General features: G+C 36.8%; 1 protein-coding gene across 1 annotated transcript in view; it reads left to right on the forward strand.

The window, feature by feature from the left end:
- The window catches only part of LOC140160790 (protocadherin Fat 4-like), a 101,699-nt gene that overhangs the window by 34,546 nt on the left and 48,970 nt on the right, over positions 1-18,183 (forward strand). The window contains 3 exon segments of the mRNA XM_072184093.1: positions 689-1,240; positions 8,498-8,699; positions 15,461-16,555. Coding sequence (XP_072040194.1) covers positions 689-1,240; positions 8,498-8,699; positions 15,461-16,555 — 1,849 coding nt within the window.

The following is an 18,183-nucleotide window of genomic DNA, read 5'->3' on the forward strand; positions in this document are numbered from 1 at the left end:
GGAAAATCTCTTTTGATCTGATTGATCCTCTTTTGATTGATCCGATGAACAAATACTTCAAATTAGGCGGAAACCTTGAAGTGTTTACTTACTTTATAAAAAAATTGATAATAACAATTTTACCATTTTTGCTTGTAAAATTATTATTGGTTGCTTCTTTTTGGACAGTTTCACTTCTTCATGGTTTTGGGCAGTTGATTTAATCAAGAGATATTAAAGGAAATCGTGTAGTTAATGGTTCCGGCAATTTTTTGTTTCTTTTTAAGCACAACAAATGTTCACCCCACATGATAATGTTGCATATAATTTACATGAAATAGCATGCAATTGCACTGGTCTTGGATGGCTTTATGAATGAGAACATTTTCACATCTGTATCATGCAGTGATTTCAATTTTAACAAATATTCCAGCATGGTTTTATGCATGCCATCAGCTCTTGGTAAAACCAACATATGAACATGAATAATTAATGTTATAATAATATAGCCATATCATGCCAACTTAGAGACAGTGCAAGTTGAATTGAATTCAAGTGAATTTTTTTGGTGGAACCAGAAAGGTTTTAAAGCAACAATATTATTTAAACTTGTATTAAAAATTTGTATGTAATTTAATTAAAATGTAGTTTCTTTGTCATGACTTCATAACATTTTGATTCACCGATGTGTCTTGTTTAATTTATACAGGTTCATGTCAACGTCATCGATGTCAACGACAGCCCACCAGTCTTTGCCCAGTCTTTCTATAATGCTTCCATCTCAGAGGCAGCTCCAGATGGAACTGTTATCACCACACTCACAGCTCATGATGCAGACACCGGCTCCAATGCTGTCATCACCTACAGCATCGTCAGCGGCAACGACGGCAGCTTCTACATCCAGTCCACCACAGGGAAGATCACAAGCGGAGATCTCGATCGTGAACGCAGCTCCCTCTACCAACTCGGAGTCCGCGCTAGCGACGGACGACAGCACACCACAACCGATCTTGAAGTGGTCATTCTTGACATCAATGATAATGATCCTGAATTCAGCGACGAGACCTATTCCTTCAGGATTCCTGAAGATCAACACATCAACACAGAGGTGGCAACTGTCTTAGCAGTGGACCCTGATGAAGGACTGAATGGGGAGGTGGTGTATTCTGTTGTGGAAGATGGAGCACCTGGTGAAGACATCTTCCAGCTTGACCCTCTTACAGGAGTGTTCACACTGGTCATGCCACTTGACTTTGAAAAGGTGAGTTTATGGCCATGAATTGAACCAAAGAAAGGGGAGAACAGCTTTTTTGCATTCCTTCATATTGTCATGGAATTGAAAATAATGTACAGTGTAGGTGTTCCAGCGTGTTTTTCCGGTGTAGGTGTTCCAGCGTGTTTTTCCGGCAACAACTCTCTTGTCCGAAGGTTCCCTAGTCCAAAGGCTCCTTAGTCCGAAGGTTCGCTAGTAATCCGAACACGTAATTTACCATTCACTAGTAGTCCCGAATTCTGTTTAAGGTTCACTAGTCCGAATATCGAGTTCTCTAGTCCAAGGTTCTCTAGTCCGAATATATAGAATAAGATTCGCTAACCCTAACCCTAAACCTAGCCCTAAACCCTAACCCTAACCCTTATTCTATATTCAGACTAGAGAGCCTTTGGATTAACGAACTTAATTTGGTTTTTGGACTAGCGACCCTTCGGACTAGAGAACCTTTGGATTAGCTAACTTAATTTGGTTTCGGACTAGAGAACCTTCTGACTAGTGACCCTTCAGACTAGAGAGAAGTCACGGTTTTCCCTTGCATGGGTAAACTGCATTATTTATGTGCATTTGTTTCTGTTCCGTGCATATTGTAAGCTAGTTTGTAAAGTTGAGTGCTAAAGGTAGAGAAAGCATGAAATTCCAGAGGGTGTGAGATGTTAACAAAACCCAGAATGTTTAACATGAATCAGATTTTGGAAAAGTGCAAACAAAATGTCAGTTGGGCTCTTCCAGTTGAATTCCATATACCCCCAATTCAGATAACCTTGTTCGAAATTGACAGTCCCTGTGTGGGAGATTAAGAGTATGTCTGCAATCTGGGGTGCGTGTATTTCAGCTGGAACAGTTTACAGTAGCAGAAAGGTCTTCACATTATGTGACACCCATCTTAAGCTCCTACAATACAATAGATGACAATGTATGACATTGTTATTATTTGCTTTACCACCATTCACAGGCTCTTACATTTTATTTTTGAAGGACTCTTCCCAGAGCTGGATTCTTCCTTATTTATGAAATCAAAGAAACTTTTCACATGGATTATTATGTCAAACATCTGGGAAATCACCTGAGGTGAGATAAGAGAATTATAGGAATCCTCTTTTCTGTCTGACTCTAGTCATGTTCAGACTGTCATAGAATATTTTATGATTGGTGTGCTGGTGTATTGCGATTCCTAAGTCAAATCCTCGAGTGTGTGTCCACACGACTCCACTGAAGCCTGAACCCTTGAGTTTTGCAATGCCCGATATGGCTTTGGAATTATAATCGGAAGCATAATGTGACACATCTAGTATTGCGCCAAAAATACCATATTAAATATAATTAAACCAGGGTCATAGGTTAAGCTCAGCACTCGAAAATCGTGAAATGTATCATTCACATGGCAGTAGCGCTTGAGCATCACTCGGAGAAATCATGAATCCCCTAAATTTTTTGGGGATAAATTTGGGGGAAAACGTAGGGATTAGAATCCGTGAGAGCGTTCACACGGCATGTTTCCCCAAGTTTTTGCTTGAGAACCGTGTTGCTTAAGCAAAAACCCTGGGTGTGGACCTGCCTTCTAAGGGCCACTAGATATTTACCAGCTGTATATAGCTTCCAATGCAAAATATGTTCTGGCTGCATTCTTTTGTATATTGGACTAAAAGACTATTACAAGGAAGCTTATGGTATCATCTTTAAAAATAACAAATAAAAAATCGCATGAAAAGAATGACTAGCCTGGAGATTTTACAAAATCAAACCTGGCTGTAGAATTAGGTAGATTTGAGTTGAGAATAAAGTATGTGTGCGTTTGTAAATGCCTCCAACTGTGGAGGTGTGTGTGTCTTGTCACATTCACACTGTGGAGTCTGCTAACAACCGTGGAGCTCCACAGTTGAAGATAAGCTCAAAAATGGGGTTTTTGGGCCATAGAGGGGGGGGTATACCACCTGTCATTTTCTGATTAGAGCAACCTCCACAGTATGGCGGTTGCTGTGAGATTTGTGTAAAAAAATCTCCCCAGTTTGAATGTGGGTGTGTGAATCTCCCCAGTTGGAATATACACACACCTCCACACTTGGCGGCATTTACAAGAGGGTGTGTGTGTGTGTGTGTGTGTGTACCATATGAAGAGATTAGCCCAAAGAGAATAGACTCAGAATTGCAGCAATTGCCCCATGCATAATGCTTTAGTAAATATGCCCTATTGGTTTGTCATGCATAGAGACCAAAATAGTCCAAAATAGCCCAATATTGAATAATAGTTTGTGTCTAAAGGCTTGATCATTTTAAAGGCATCACTTGGCACACATTATCAGCACACACACAAACGCACACATCAAATTGAAGTTTACCGGGCACATGGTGAAATAATCTTGAGCACACTTTATTTTATCCTCCATTATTAAGCATGAACGTGGCAGAGTCTCATTTCCCTTTGGTTTAATCTCTATGGTGAACTGTACACTGAGAAAAAAAAAACAGTGTGTAAAATTTGCACAGCTTATGAATAAATTGAACTCCAAAATATTACTCCAATTAGCTATGCTATAGGCCTATATGCTAAGCCATTATAAATATATATCCAAAAATCCTGATATTTGTTGATTACCAGATATTCATTTTTGAAAAAAAAAAGTAATTTTGAATCATGTTAAAATCTTGTTGTTGATATCATGCCACATATCATGCATAATTTGACACTAAAATGGGCAGGGATGTTGCCATGGAATATACCGCTATTTGACCAAGCAGGATTAAATTCACATTACCGCTACCATTTTAAAATTCTTTAAATAGATAAAAAAAATTGAATTCTATGCATTCATAATATGTATTATTCAAATCTTTTTTATGATTGAACTGATCACAGCTGTACGTGTAGTAAGGTCACCTTTTCTAAACGTGTAATTATACTTTTCAATAGGATACTATTTGCTACCTTCCAAGGGTATTCTTTACCTGGCAGAAGAAATTCATCATCATATCAGGACAATTGATAGGGGATATAACTATCTGGTCATAAATACCTTTTCCATATGGGTGGTTGACCACAGAAGAATGGAGTCGTGAATTTTTTGGATATTTACACAAAATTATAATTTTTCTTTGGGTAGTAGTAAACAAACAGTCAGGTATGCCTACATGTAATCAGAAGAGCAGATGGGATTGGAGAGTCATAATCCTCCATACCCCTGCCCTCTTCATGTCTTCTACCCTCTAATGAGCTAGGAGGTGACGGTGGAGGCTAGATTTTGCCCCTTTTGCTAATATAAATCACAGGCATTCAGATCAGTAAAGACTAGTAGTAGTAGTAGTAATGTAGTTAGATCATCTACATTGTACAGCTACTAGGTAGTACACATTTTACATGCAAAACCCACACATACGATGTCCAACATTCTCCAAATGTGCATTGATGACTTCATGTTCATCATTTGAATTCACCATTACATAACAACTTCAAAGTCTGGTCTTTCACAGGCATTTATTTTTCATTCTTTGTTTCAAAACCGCTACAATTTTTGGGCAAATTCTATGACATTGCAAGCAAACAAGCCAACTCATGTCTAGGTTCACCTTCCTGTGACCTAAACAATGTTAGGATTGAGGAGATAAAGATGCTCCTCGGGCAGCCGTCTGCTCAGCTATATTCTAAGAAAATTTATCTAGGGTGATCAAAAAATGTGTTTATTGATATGATTCCTTGGCAGGTGTTAGAGATTTCATTTGCTCATTCGCACAGGAAACACTGCTTTAAAAAAATGACCTTTGATTTAGTCAATTTGCAATTAAGACAATGCCCACTTAGACATGTTTTTATGCTGCTTCTTAGGATACTGAACTCTTTATAAATAAGATGAACAATGTGGCATTTTGTGAGTCATTTTGCATGAGCGAGCATCAAATTATGATAATGACGATAAGTCGATAATTGTCCCAAATGAGCATATTAAAAATGTATGTTGCCATTTCAAGATTCATATGAATCAAAATAGACGTAAGCCAAGCTATTAATTAGTCAGGAATTTTTTCAGATTTTGAATGGGGATTTGAAATAACCTTTTAAAAAGTACTTCTTATTGACAAAGGTAATACAGGACTTACATGGGACAGTGAATGCTATGTGATGGATGTAGTAAAGGAAAGTAAAGGATGTGAAATATCATGGCATAGTTGATTAGTCGTTAATTGCAAGAGCAACAATTATCCTGAGCAATCAAGTGCAACTCGGGTAATTACTAGGTGCTTATGGTCCATTATGTGTGGTTCACAGCTTGCTGTTATGCATAAATACACGCATAAATAACATTGACTGTAATAATTATTTATGATGAAGTCATTTTTCATTTTATAAAATGAAATAATAAAAATAATGAGCTTGATGGGTAAAAAATGACAGACGTGAAAGATTAAATTTTGCAAAATATTCTGCAAAATAAAAATGTGTGTTTGTGAAAGTTACAAATGGCAATAATTACATATTCATGGCCACTGTTAGCTTGTTATTTCATTGATGATCGGTCAGAATACAAAAATATGAAAATGTAATAATTATGCCTCAAATCTTACACCATGATAAGACATTTCAAATCTTAGTTTTCTGAAATTTCTCAAAGAACATCACTCTCATCCTTAACAGTAGATTTCCATAACAGTTTTTGGAGGTGGTTTAATATTGTCCTAACCAAATCACTTTGCAAATATTTGAAGCTATATAACTCGCAATTAACGCCATATTTATTGCGCTCCAAAGCTGTAATTCTTTGATTGTTGTTATGAATCTATCATAAATGTTGTGATATATCTTCAAATGACTAAGTGCAGGATAGTGCTCTCTGCCCTTTGACACAAATATCTGCATATTTTTCTGGTTACTTTCTACATCTAGCATATTATATGAAACATGCTGAATAATTTGACTGTTCAGTGCCAGAAGTAGGTAAACGCAATAGCTGCCCTGTGAACATTTGGCAATGTACACACAGTATATTGTACTCATCTACACATTGCAGCAACACATGGCAGCTATTGCACTTGCCCACATCTGGCACTGAGCAGTCAAATTTATCACAGACTTGTTTTGCGGAATTTTCTTCTATTCAGGAATTGTCAAAACCCAACTAATTGGTTCTACCTATTGTTCCACTTATTGTTTGCAATTCCTAGTTTGTACACCTTAAACGCTGATAATATTCAATTAGAGTTGCCTAGATGCTACCGGTAATGCGTATTTAATCCCGCTTGGTCAAAGAGCGGCAATACTCCATGGCATCATCCCTACCCATTTTAAAATTGTTTGGTTTTGTTGTTCAGCAAGTGATATTTATCGCATGGTTGGTTAGGAAATGGACCAGAACATCAAAAACGATGCGCAGCCTACAACATATAGACAATATCAATGCTAACAGTACTTTTACTATGCACGAATTATCATCATTATTGTCATACAAATTTAAAGATATATATCATGATAACTTATCGATTCTTCATTTAAAAATAATTTTTATCAAGATGCAAACATGTTTTGGAATTAATTAAACCCGAAAAACACCAGTATTAATCGTGGAACAATGTTTCAATTGAATTTATTTTTAAAGCATTAGCTACAGTTTGTGGAGCTGCATAGTGCATAGTCAAAAATATTGGACTTGTGTACAATCAAAATGGTTTTGAATTTGACATTGTTTTGTCACATTGGTGTTTTTTTTCTCACAGTGAAGGCGTGATCAGATAAAACTAAAGTATGATAACAATTAACATCAAGCAATTGGTCTATGGTATATAGCATTTATTCGTGCATAGGGGACCATGACAGGCCCTCTCTGACATTATAAAATCCACCAGTCCTAGCCTACCGCCGCAGCAAAACGTGCGCACCTCCCTTCTGGGCATGAGGAACTGCAACTAGTTCTACTATGGTATTACTTTTCTGAATTTGTTTTCCACAATTTATATTTTACAACAAAATTAAGGTGTGAATTAGCATTCGTTAGTGTTACAAGTTTGGGTGGTGACTACTAATACTATTCTTAAGTTGCTCAAAAAAGTATAATTGTTTCTGACTGACTCCAATGTTCTGTAATGCAATGTTTGAACTAAGTGCAAATGTGAAGAAGCAAATTCCAATTAGGATACCATGATCTGTACATCCGCAAATTGTTAGTTCAAAGATATGCTGCTGTAAAACTCAAGTGGTTGCCATTTGTTGTCAAATAAAAGAATTTGCCACCCAGTGCTATGTCCAAGAAGAAGATATAATACTGACTAATGGTATGATCTATCTGTGTTTATTGCTCGGATCAAAGTTCCCAGCTCATAATTGGCAAATGATTCATTTGTTTATGGTGTTTTGGGAAGGTAAAAAGTTGAATCAGAGCTCTTCTGGTGAGATATGCCATCCATAAAGCAGATAAATATATTGTCTAAATATCACAAATTGGTTTCCTGTTACCATTCAATTGTGTTGTCAAGATCATTTATCAAATTGTGTTATGTCCACTGCAGAATATTTCAGATGTGAGGTAATTTTGTTTTTGAGCGTATTTTATTTATGATTCCAGTGAATTTATTGATTGTTGACATAATTTGTCATGCATATTGCATCTCTGTATCTAAATCAAAATATTCAGGTAGTGGTTTTGGAATTTTTCAAATACTTTCAGTGGTTTTAAAATATAGGTGTAATCAAAAAACAGGAATTTTTATAGTGCAAGAGGTGTAGGTTCGAACCCTAGTAGTGGTTTAGTATGCTTTCGTGCAAAATTTCCTGGACAAGGAACTTCTGCTAATTGTCCTGTTGTATCCTGCACGAAACTTGGGGAGCTAGAATGGCCAGGGTGTGCACTTCTTAGCTGCAAGTCCCTGTGTTGTTGTTTAATGGTGCTATGGAATGATGGGCCGTAGTGATCAGTGACAACCTGTAAAGTGTGCTAAGGTTTGTGGATCAACATTTAGGCCTGTGCGTAGCGCACTATAAATCATTTGCATCAATGTTAGCATGTGTCTGTATAACAACAACAACGATATACACTGTATAATGCATAATAAGTTTCAAAGTGATTTCAGGGAGAAACAGAAAAAACATAGAAAAGAAAAATAATACAACCATGCATCCCGCCATGCATATAAAGCACATGTTAATTGAGTCCCTGGATCTCTGTATATGTCTGACTGCCCGTCTAAATGTAAATTTACTTTGATTTTGAAATTGATGAAAGTATATGAAACAAATAACAATTATTTCCTAATTATGTCTTGCAGAAAACTCTCTACTTCCTAACTATCCAAGCAACCGACAACGGCACTCCACCTCGCTCCTCCACATCGGTTGTATACTTCAACATCCTAGACATGAACGACAACAGTCCCATCTTTCTGCCCGACCGCTATAGCGAAGAGGTCGCTGAAGACGTTGCCATAGGAACCAGTATCCTCAGTGTTGCAGCTACAGATAATGATTCAGGTAGGTACATGTAATACAGTGAAAGGTGCGGGTTAATTTGTCTGATACTTATTTTTTTGTATAATTTAAAATTAATTTGAATGAAGTTGTGTACTTGACCGGTCATGTTTGTCTAACGTTTACAAGGAATGGAGTTGGAGTAGTCGGCTTTCTAATTATTATAATTTTCTCTAGTATTTGAATAAAAGTATCATATTATATTTGTTTTGTAGCAATTTTCCATCACAAGTTTATTAAGCCTGCAGTTACACATGAAAAAAATGTCCACTGGATATGTCAAAGTGCTTGTCAGTTATGGAACTCCATTAAAACAATTATTGCAACCAATGTATTTAATACAGTTTTTTTGCAAGAAACAATTTAACAAAATTTGCAGATACGTTTGAAAAAGCAAATTTTTGTATCATTGTTTGCATCCTGGCAACCTGTTGACATTTCGACTGCTCAGTGCCAGAAGTGGGTAAGTGCAATTAGCTGCCCTGTGAACTTTTGGGAATTAACACACAGTATATGGTACTCATCTAACACATGGCAGTTACACATGGCAGCTATTGCACTTACCCACTTCTGGCTCAAAGCAGACAAATTTTGTGAAAAATACGAAGTAGAAGAATAATTATGAAGATATCTCAAAGTCAAATTGACTACAGAGAGCATTTTATATGAGCTATGTCAGTCACTGGGATTTATTTAGCATCAACAAGATTATCAGGAATAGATAGATGCTAGTATTTACTAGTAACCACAGAAAAAAACATGTGAATAATACATAAAATGTTTTAACTAAAGAGCTCTGTAAACATGTCGCTGAAATCTGATTCATTCGGCTATTATTTGGAGAAAGGAATCCATTAGAAATTGAAAACGATCGGGTAATATTTCCTACTACTCACTTTGTACTGTACACAGTATACCAGCATTATATTTTGCGGTGCATTGTCCTTACATGATATTGTATAAATTTGTACATGAAAAAAGGTGAATGCAGTATTTGTGTAATAATGTAACTCATATTATGCATAATTACGGAATAGCAAGTGGATTGTTTACACAGTATAATATAATGTTGAAGCATAGACTATCACTATATAGACCTTAGTATATAGACTGGTTGAAGAGTATTAAGGGTATTACTCCCTATTCCAGAAAAATACAGCACTAGTGTTATTTTTAGATTGAAAATATATTTTTCTGTTTTGCCGAAATGAACATCCTAATCCTTTGGATTTTAATCCTTTGGCAATGAAGAACATTTTGAACTCAGGAGACTATTTTTACAGTGTTTTATATCAAACTAGCATGATAATGATAATCATAAATATCAAGAATTTCCAAAGAGAAAACCATTATTAGAAATGAACTCATCCCATTGTTTTGAGCAGAGCATTTTCTAAAAATATCGTGACCCACCCAATCCATTACTGTCATTGCTGTAGGTAAAAGACCAGGTTGACCTGTGTATCAGCAAAGGCTTAATCAGTGTAACAAAAGACAGGTGTGAAATGCTATTTTATATAAAAAAGTGTGTTTTCATTACAATGACAAAAATATTCCATTTTAAATGTTGCTTAATAGCAGAATAAAATTGATTATGTTAGTCGTCCTTTTGAGATATTTTCAATGATTTTACTAAGCCGGGCCAATGCTCAAGCACATATAAGATATTTTTCTCAAAATATTTCTGTGGAGGTACAACTGGAATTTAGAGGAGCATTTTGTGATCCACAGTCTCATCCCCCCACACTTTTCTCAAAAAAAGTTGAGATTTTAATACCACTGGAAACCTTGCAGATTAATTTGTTTAGCAAAAATTTGAATTATGTTCTTGTTAACAGAACAAAATTACAACACATACACAAAATCGGAATCAACTGAAATTTTGGGAATAAGTTTTTTTCAAGGATATCTACTGTAAAATGTCATAAAAAGAGGATGCTAGGATCACAAAATACTCCTTTAATGTTTGATAAAATATTCTCACAGAACAGACAATGGTACAAAACTTACAAATATATCACTGAATTCAGGAAACATAACACTTTGAACATGATAATAACTATGGTAAACTTGACATGTTTATTTTGGACATTTAATTTGATATTGATTAAACATGATAAGAAGATATTGCAAATAAATGAGGTTTAGGTTCGTTTTTAGATGATATGGTCATGTTTACTCCGATATGCGTCTCATCAATCAATCATGCGTGATGATATTAATAATAAGCCAAATTTCGGGTGATAAATTGTGGCGAAGACCAATATTTGATCTGTGATTATTATGATATTTTCTTGATGGTGTCAATCAAGTTGCAGGGTGCCAATGTCAATAACACACTTGAATCTGAGTATTAGAATATTCAAGTGTGTTTAAATTAGGCTTTGATTGCCACTACAGTTGTCGTGATAATTGTATGTAGTTAATTAAGTTCTACTGTTCATGCGCTGATTATGATATTTAAAATGTACATGTAAGAACGGGAACTAATCTATAGAACACTTCAATATTTGAATTCAATGTACTTGTTTATTTGTCAAATCGATTGCAATGGGCCTAACTGTAAATCAAATAGGTCAAAGGGCCAAACAGTCTTGTATAAAGGGGGCGTGGCATTCTATGTAGGCCTACTTCACTACATGTGATACAGTACAGAGGGCCAAACAGTATTGTATAATGGGTCCATACATGATACAATACTGTTTGGCCCTCTGTACTGTTTTACATGTAGTGAAGTACATAGAATGCCACACCCCCTTTATACAAGACTGTTTGGCCCTCTGTATCACATGTAGTGAAGTACATAATATGCCATACCCCTGGCAATGGGGTCCCTTGTACATTATACAAGATTGTTTGGCCCCCTGTGCCATATGTAGAATACCACACCCCTAATTCAGATTATATGGTATGAAGTGCGATTGCCCCTTTGTTTCATCTACATGTATGTAGGCTTACTACCCTAGGGGTACTACTACATTTACATGTCTTATGATGTGATGCATAACAACCCAAATTAATACCACACCCAACTAATTAAATTTCCCCATATCAGTACCCAATGGGGCTAGTAGTAGCTACCTCTCTTGTCAAATCAGGGTCCATGGTCATGTTCAACCTATATAACACCATCAGTCTCCATCCACTTGCAAACTGCCTGAAGGGACATTACACTAAATGCCTAAAAAGTTAAGGACATGGGTCAAATTGAAGCCAGTTGACTATTTCTTGTAAATTTAAAAGTCTAACTGCATACATGTGCTCCTGTAGATAGATTTGTTCAGACTCCCTGACTGATTGAATTTGCAAATCAAAATAGCGCAGAGATCATCACAGCATGCGGTATCGGAGATGTCCGCTGGTGCGATGCGATGAAATAGATGAAGCATGGAGAACATACAATTATTATTTTACCAGTTTGGTAGGGTTGTAGTCAGGATCAAGGCAAGTTGGTCAGTAAATCTGGCCACTTAGTCTCCAGTGGAGAGGGCTTCTGAAGTGTTGATGAGTTGAGGATCGGTCAGGGACACCCAAGCTCAAGTGTGTCATAGTTTGGGACCTGGAACAAATTGACATTGAATTGATAGAATAATATTAAGAGAAACAGCATCACCATCTGGTAGTAGGAAATGATACCTATCACTGAAGGCATTGGGTTTCTCATGTCGTGGAATCCCTGGGATCGCATCCACACTCTTAAAGCTGCAGGATGGAGAAAAAACAAGGAAAGGAAGGAAGATATCACCTGGAACAAAAAAGCGATATAGAATTTGGGTGCATTGAATCTCTGAATACAGCAATTGCTCATTACAGTTAGGTTTAGAAGTTGTGTATGTTGCATTGAACAGTTGCCCCAAATTTGGAACAGAGAGGCAACATCACTGAACATTGTCACAATCGATGGTGCACTCACTACTCTTAATTCAAGTGAAATAGTGAAACATGAAGTGCGCTATCCACAAAAGTTTAAAGGAATTTGAGCAAATCACCGATACACATAGTTATATATTAAGAACAAGTAAACCTGCAAATTTGTGTCTCAACCCCCATCAGTTGGTAAAGTGCCAGACTTTGGTACAATTTCATGTTTTAAAAGTGCTTGATAGTAAGCACATATGCTAACTATCAAGTTTTTACAGTATGATACCAAACTTAATGTGACATATAACTTCCCCACCCATTCAATCTGATCCACCTTCTTTAGCCACCGCTATCTATAGCAATCCCACGATACCACTTTGCTCCAGGTGTGGAAACCCAGGGTGAAGAACAATACCCATATCAAAAGTACACAATAACATGTTTGTCCAAACTCAATTGGAACTTTACAGGTTACAGTAAGCTTGCATGTCACTTGCTAAGGACGGATTCATCCAGGTAGAAATCGGCTATTCTTCTCCCGATTGTGTTGTAACTAAACACCCTTGAGTAAGGAGACGGGAATTTGGTCGGCGTTTTTCTGAAAATGTAGGAAAGGTGCAAAATTTTGAGGCTAGATGTCTTTGCTAGTAGGTTGTTGTTGGTTTTGTTAATTGAAAGGATGGTACAGTGATTTTAGTTTTAAAATAAAGCAGGATTTGAATACAATTAATTGGGTGGAGGATAATGAATTAATAGGTGCTTGGATTAAAGTTGATCAGTAAAGAATTTGTGGAATTTTTTTTTATATTACTATACACACTTTTTATCAGCTCAAGAATATACTTTGACAGTGATAAGTTTTCAAACTTTTTTTTTTAAGATCTCTTCTTTGTTTTGGTCATCGAGGCTATAAATACCAGTGACTGGACACTGCAAATTTTTTCATGAAAGGGATTTCGCATGCTTGAAAGAATTTTTAAGTTTGTTATTTTTCCTGAAGAGGTTAAATGATCCTTAAAATCACAGGAAGCTTGAAAATCGGAACATCTAATGGGTTTTATTGCTTGCATAATACATATTTTGAAAAAAATTTCTCTGAAAATCAATCCACATCAGTCAAAAACAGCTGTTTTTACTTGCACTTGCATACAACTAACAAAATCCCCAAAATGCATAATCTGGACCGGTCAGGGTTGTAGAACAGGTTAGTTTTTTCATCGCCTTATGGCCCCTGTCATACTTTCATGCCGCTGCGGCAAGCGGCATGATGTATCAGCCAATCGGAAGCCTTGATTGTGTCTGTTTGTCTGTAATGCGCGAGCCAGTCAAAATCCAATAGTACTCAGGAAAACTTAAGAAATACCTGTGAGGACGAGCTTGGATTGGCAACCGAACTCACATGGCAATGTGGGGAATTGAACCTGGGCCATAGCATTGAGAAGCGAGTGAGATGACCAATACACTAACCCATCCTCCCAACCCAGTAGGAAACCAGCGTTAATTTTGGATTTTCTGCCAACATTTCTCTAGCATTGCTATACCAGCACTGATAATGGTGCTTGCTATTCTTGTTAGCGGAGCATTGCTAATCCCTAACACCAAAAAACATGGTTGTTAATTCAACCCACTTCCTTACCTTTGCGGCATAGTTTTCACTGATAAATCAGCGCTAAAGATTCATTATCTATCGATCTGATCAAGATTGTGATAAAAACGAGAGATAATCAATGAGTGGTTTCCAATTTTATGGTCAGGCAACTTAGAGGCATCACAGAGAAGGCATCTTACCCTTCCCAGAATCCTTTGCAACATGATACATCCCCTCATTTCAACAAATGACACTCCCATTACTTTGTACAGGTTTCCTTTGTTTTCATTTTGAGAATAGACTGGCTGAACATGAGTCGCTATTCAAGAAATAAACATTTTTTTAAAGATCTGGATGTGCTCTGTTCACTGAGGTATATTTCGTTACTATCAACCCATGTTGCACAACATAGCAAATCAGTACAGAAAATTGAAGAAATGCATTGTGGGAAGTGTAAGAGATCTTCTCTGGAGGCATCATTACTGAAGCAGATAATAGTGTCAGTTTTCACCGATTGTCCTACCAGTTGAGTGTTATTACCTGTTTTAATGACAAGAGTTTCCGGCACAAAAGCCTTCATTCCTTTGATCCTTTTCTTGGTCAAAGGGCCATTCATTTGTACCTTTCCTGGCCGATTGTGATCCTGGTTTCTGGTCAATAAAACTGGATAAAAAGAAATGGAAGATGATGGTAACCACATCAAGGGTTTTGTGTCAAAGGACATGAATTTTGAGCAAAACAAATGTAATTTTGAAACATTAAATTGAATATGCCGAAAGATAAAAAAACACATTAAATTGTATTAATTTGTTTCTTTACTTTATTATAGTTTTGCTGCAGGGGTAGTAGCTATTTTTAAGTTGAAAAAAAGGTCAAAAAAGGATAAAATAGAGGCTAAATGCTACACTCTAGGATATAAGTTAAGCTTACTCAGGTTATCTGAAATATAAATAAAATTGAAATAAATAAACAAATTAATGTTATTATTTATTAAAATAAATTAATGTTATAAATGAATAACTATCCATTTCTAGGCAATAGCATTATACAAAAGCATAAACTAGACAGTAAACAAATAGTGGCTGCGTAGGTTTGAAAAATGATCAATAATATAGTCCAAGAAAAATACTTGTTGTCAAACCACATAATTTATTTACATAGCAAAAATATTACATGAATTTTCGGTCAAAATTTCGATGACCGAAAATTTGTGTAATATTTTTGCTATGCAATTTCAAAAAAATGTAATTAGCTTTGATTTTTAACAGCAAATAATGTAATTATTGTGTATTTGTTTTCTCTTATTTACCTCCAGGTGACAATGCTGAACTGGTGTTTGCAATCAAGTCAGGAGACCCTGCCAAGCACTTCAAAATCCACTCCAATGGCACCATCACTACCATCAAACCCTTGGATCGAGAGTCGCAGTCCTTCTACAATCTGGAAATAGTTGCTATGGATCAAGCCCCTGATCCTACCCAGCGAAGATCCAGCACGGCTCAGGTGTCTATTATCTTAACGGATATCAACGACAATCCCCCGCGCTTCATCACCGGTGAATTCATCATGGTTCCAGAAGATACTGTCATCGGGACTGTCGTCATGGCTGTCATGGCAACTGATGATGATGTTGAGAGGAATAGCTATGTGGAATACTCCCTCTCCCCAGTTCCAGGTGACACATTTATTATAGGACCTGTTGATGGTAACTTGAGAGTCTGGGGACCTTTGGACAGGGAGACTACTTTGAATTACACTCTAGTGGTACATGCGACAGACAAAGGTACTCCGCCACAGTCTAGCAGCATGGAGATCATTGTCCAGATTGCGGACGCCAACGACAACGACCCAGTGTTTAACCCTCCAACATACCATGCATTGCTTATCGAAGGAAGTCCTCTCGGTTTGGAATTTCTTCAAGTGTTTGCAACAGATGCTGATGATGGTGAGAATGCCCAAATTCAGTATTCCATTTATTCTGGTAACTTTGGCAACAACTTTGGTATTGATCCGGCAACAGGGATCTTGTCTGTGGCAAAGCCTCTTGATAGGGAGACTTACGACACGTACTCCTTGATGGTCAGAGCTCAAGACTTGGGCGCTGGTCTTCATTACTCCGATGCACTTGTCACCGTCAACATCCAAGATATCAACGACAATGCACCGGTGTTTGATAGCGTGTATGCACCGTCTATCATGGAAAATAATGCACCTGGTGCAAAAGTGGTGCAGGTTTCCGCAGAAGATCAGGACGAAGGTAACAACGGACAGATCACATACAGGATTGAGGGTGAGGATTACGACGGTCTCTTCAACATCGAGTCGGGTACTGGGATCATACGAGTACAGGAGAGACTTGATCATGAGGAGGTGCAGGAGTTTACATTGGTAGTGACAGCTCAAGATGCAGGTAAGAGTTTGTTGCTTTTTTATAGCCAAAATTGTTAAAATGAAATGTACTCTGCTTTTATGGCCCATATTTGATATGCTTATGATATTTTGGACTTAATTCCCTGGACTTAATTCTCATATGTATGGGATACTATTGAAAAGAAGATAGCTCCAAAGCCATCTTATGAGCAATTGGAAGGGTTATCCTAGAATAGTCAGGTCAGCTTAGAGGAATATATCATTAGGTTGCATCACCAGGTGCATACACTTGTCTTTTAAGGTTTTGGCTTTATTACTGTAATTTCATTCCATCTCGTCCAGGCATGTGTTACAACTGATGGTGCGTGCAAATTTGCGGACAACAGTAATTGTACATGGTAACAGATGTACATTGTAAAGTACGCTGCAGTGTCACATTAATGGCCTGCTTTTTTAACTGAAGCATTTATTTGTCACATCTGGGTTTTTGTAATACTTGAAAAACACAGATGTGATGAACAAAAGCTACATTCACTCAAGTGACTAATATGTGGACAATTTGAAAGAAGGGGAACAATTTCATAATAACAGTTTAAGTTTACAATTTGTGAATGCCCAAATTAGTGTGAAACCCTAGAACAAATGATGTGGTCAGATGGAAAACATGTTATATCCAATTAATTTATTTCTTGTTTCAATATTGCTATTTTATGTAAGGAGATCACTCGTTAGGAGAGACACTAATTAGTGTGAATCAAATAGCAATATTGATATGACAAGACAGGGCATTTTGTACATCACATTTTGCACCTAGACCCTTTGAATGGATATGGGCACCTTTCTGGAGTATTTGGGTTCTTACATGCATCATGCATTATATAAGGGAAAAAAGGTTTGTCTCAAATCTCGTGCACGCATTTGTAAAATTGCCTGATTTGAAAGAAAAAAAAAGAAATGCAGAATTTTTTTTTATTTAAAAAAAAATTCTCATATTTTTCCAGAAAAAATATGCCAAAATCAGATTTTTTTTCTCAAAATACCATGAATATACCAAGTCGGGAATAAAAAAAATTGCATTTTGCATTTGTTTTCAAACCACTCGTGAGCTTTGAGACAAACTTTTTTTTGCCTAAGTCTATGAGAAAGCCTCCCAACAGTTGCTTGTGACTACATTCTGCCAAACCATGTTCAAACAGGCAACCTATATCATTTTCGCAAATCATGTTCTACTAAGTTACATTGTACACTCTGCTATCAACACTTTGTACCCAAGTTGACTTCTCTTTAGTTTGTTGAAAGAAACATTGTTAGGATTACATTACTGCCATGTTGTGACAAGATCTGTTAGCAGATCCCCCAATCTGCTAGCTTGATGAGGGTTTAATAGATTTACTTGATGTAGATCATTGCATAGGGATTGGAAGTGGTCATGTTTGGGTTGTATGCTTAGGGGTGGGTGGGTGGGTGGGTGGGATGTGGGTAACTTAGCAGCAATCTGTAGACAAATTGATAAATGCCACTAGCAACTTGACCCTTTTCATGTTGCCAGACCACCTATTTTGTTTTTAATGTTCTGCAAAGACTACATAGGTCCCCAGAAATTTAACGAAAGAATAAAACACATCTGCAAGCAATCTGTAGCCCAGTTAGGTTAAGAGCTCTAGTTTG

This window comes from Amphiura filiformis, chromosome 9 (assembly GCF_039555335.1).
Source record: "Amphiura filiformis chromosome 9, Afil_fr2py, whole genome shotgun sequence".
NCBI lineage: Eukaryota > Metazoa > Echinodermata > Ophiuroidea > Amphilepidida > Amphiuridae > Amphiura > Amphiura filiformis.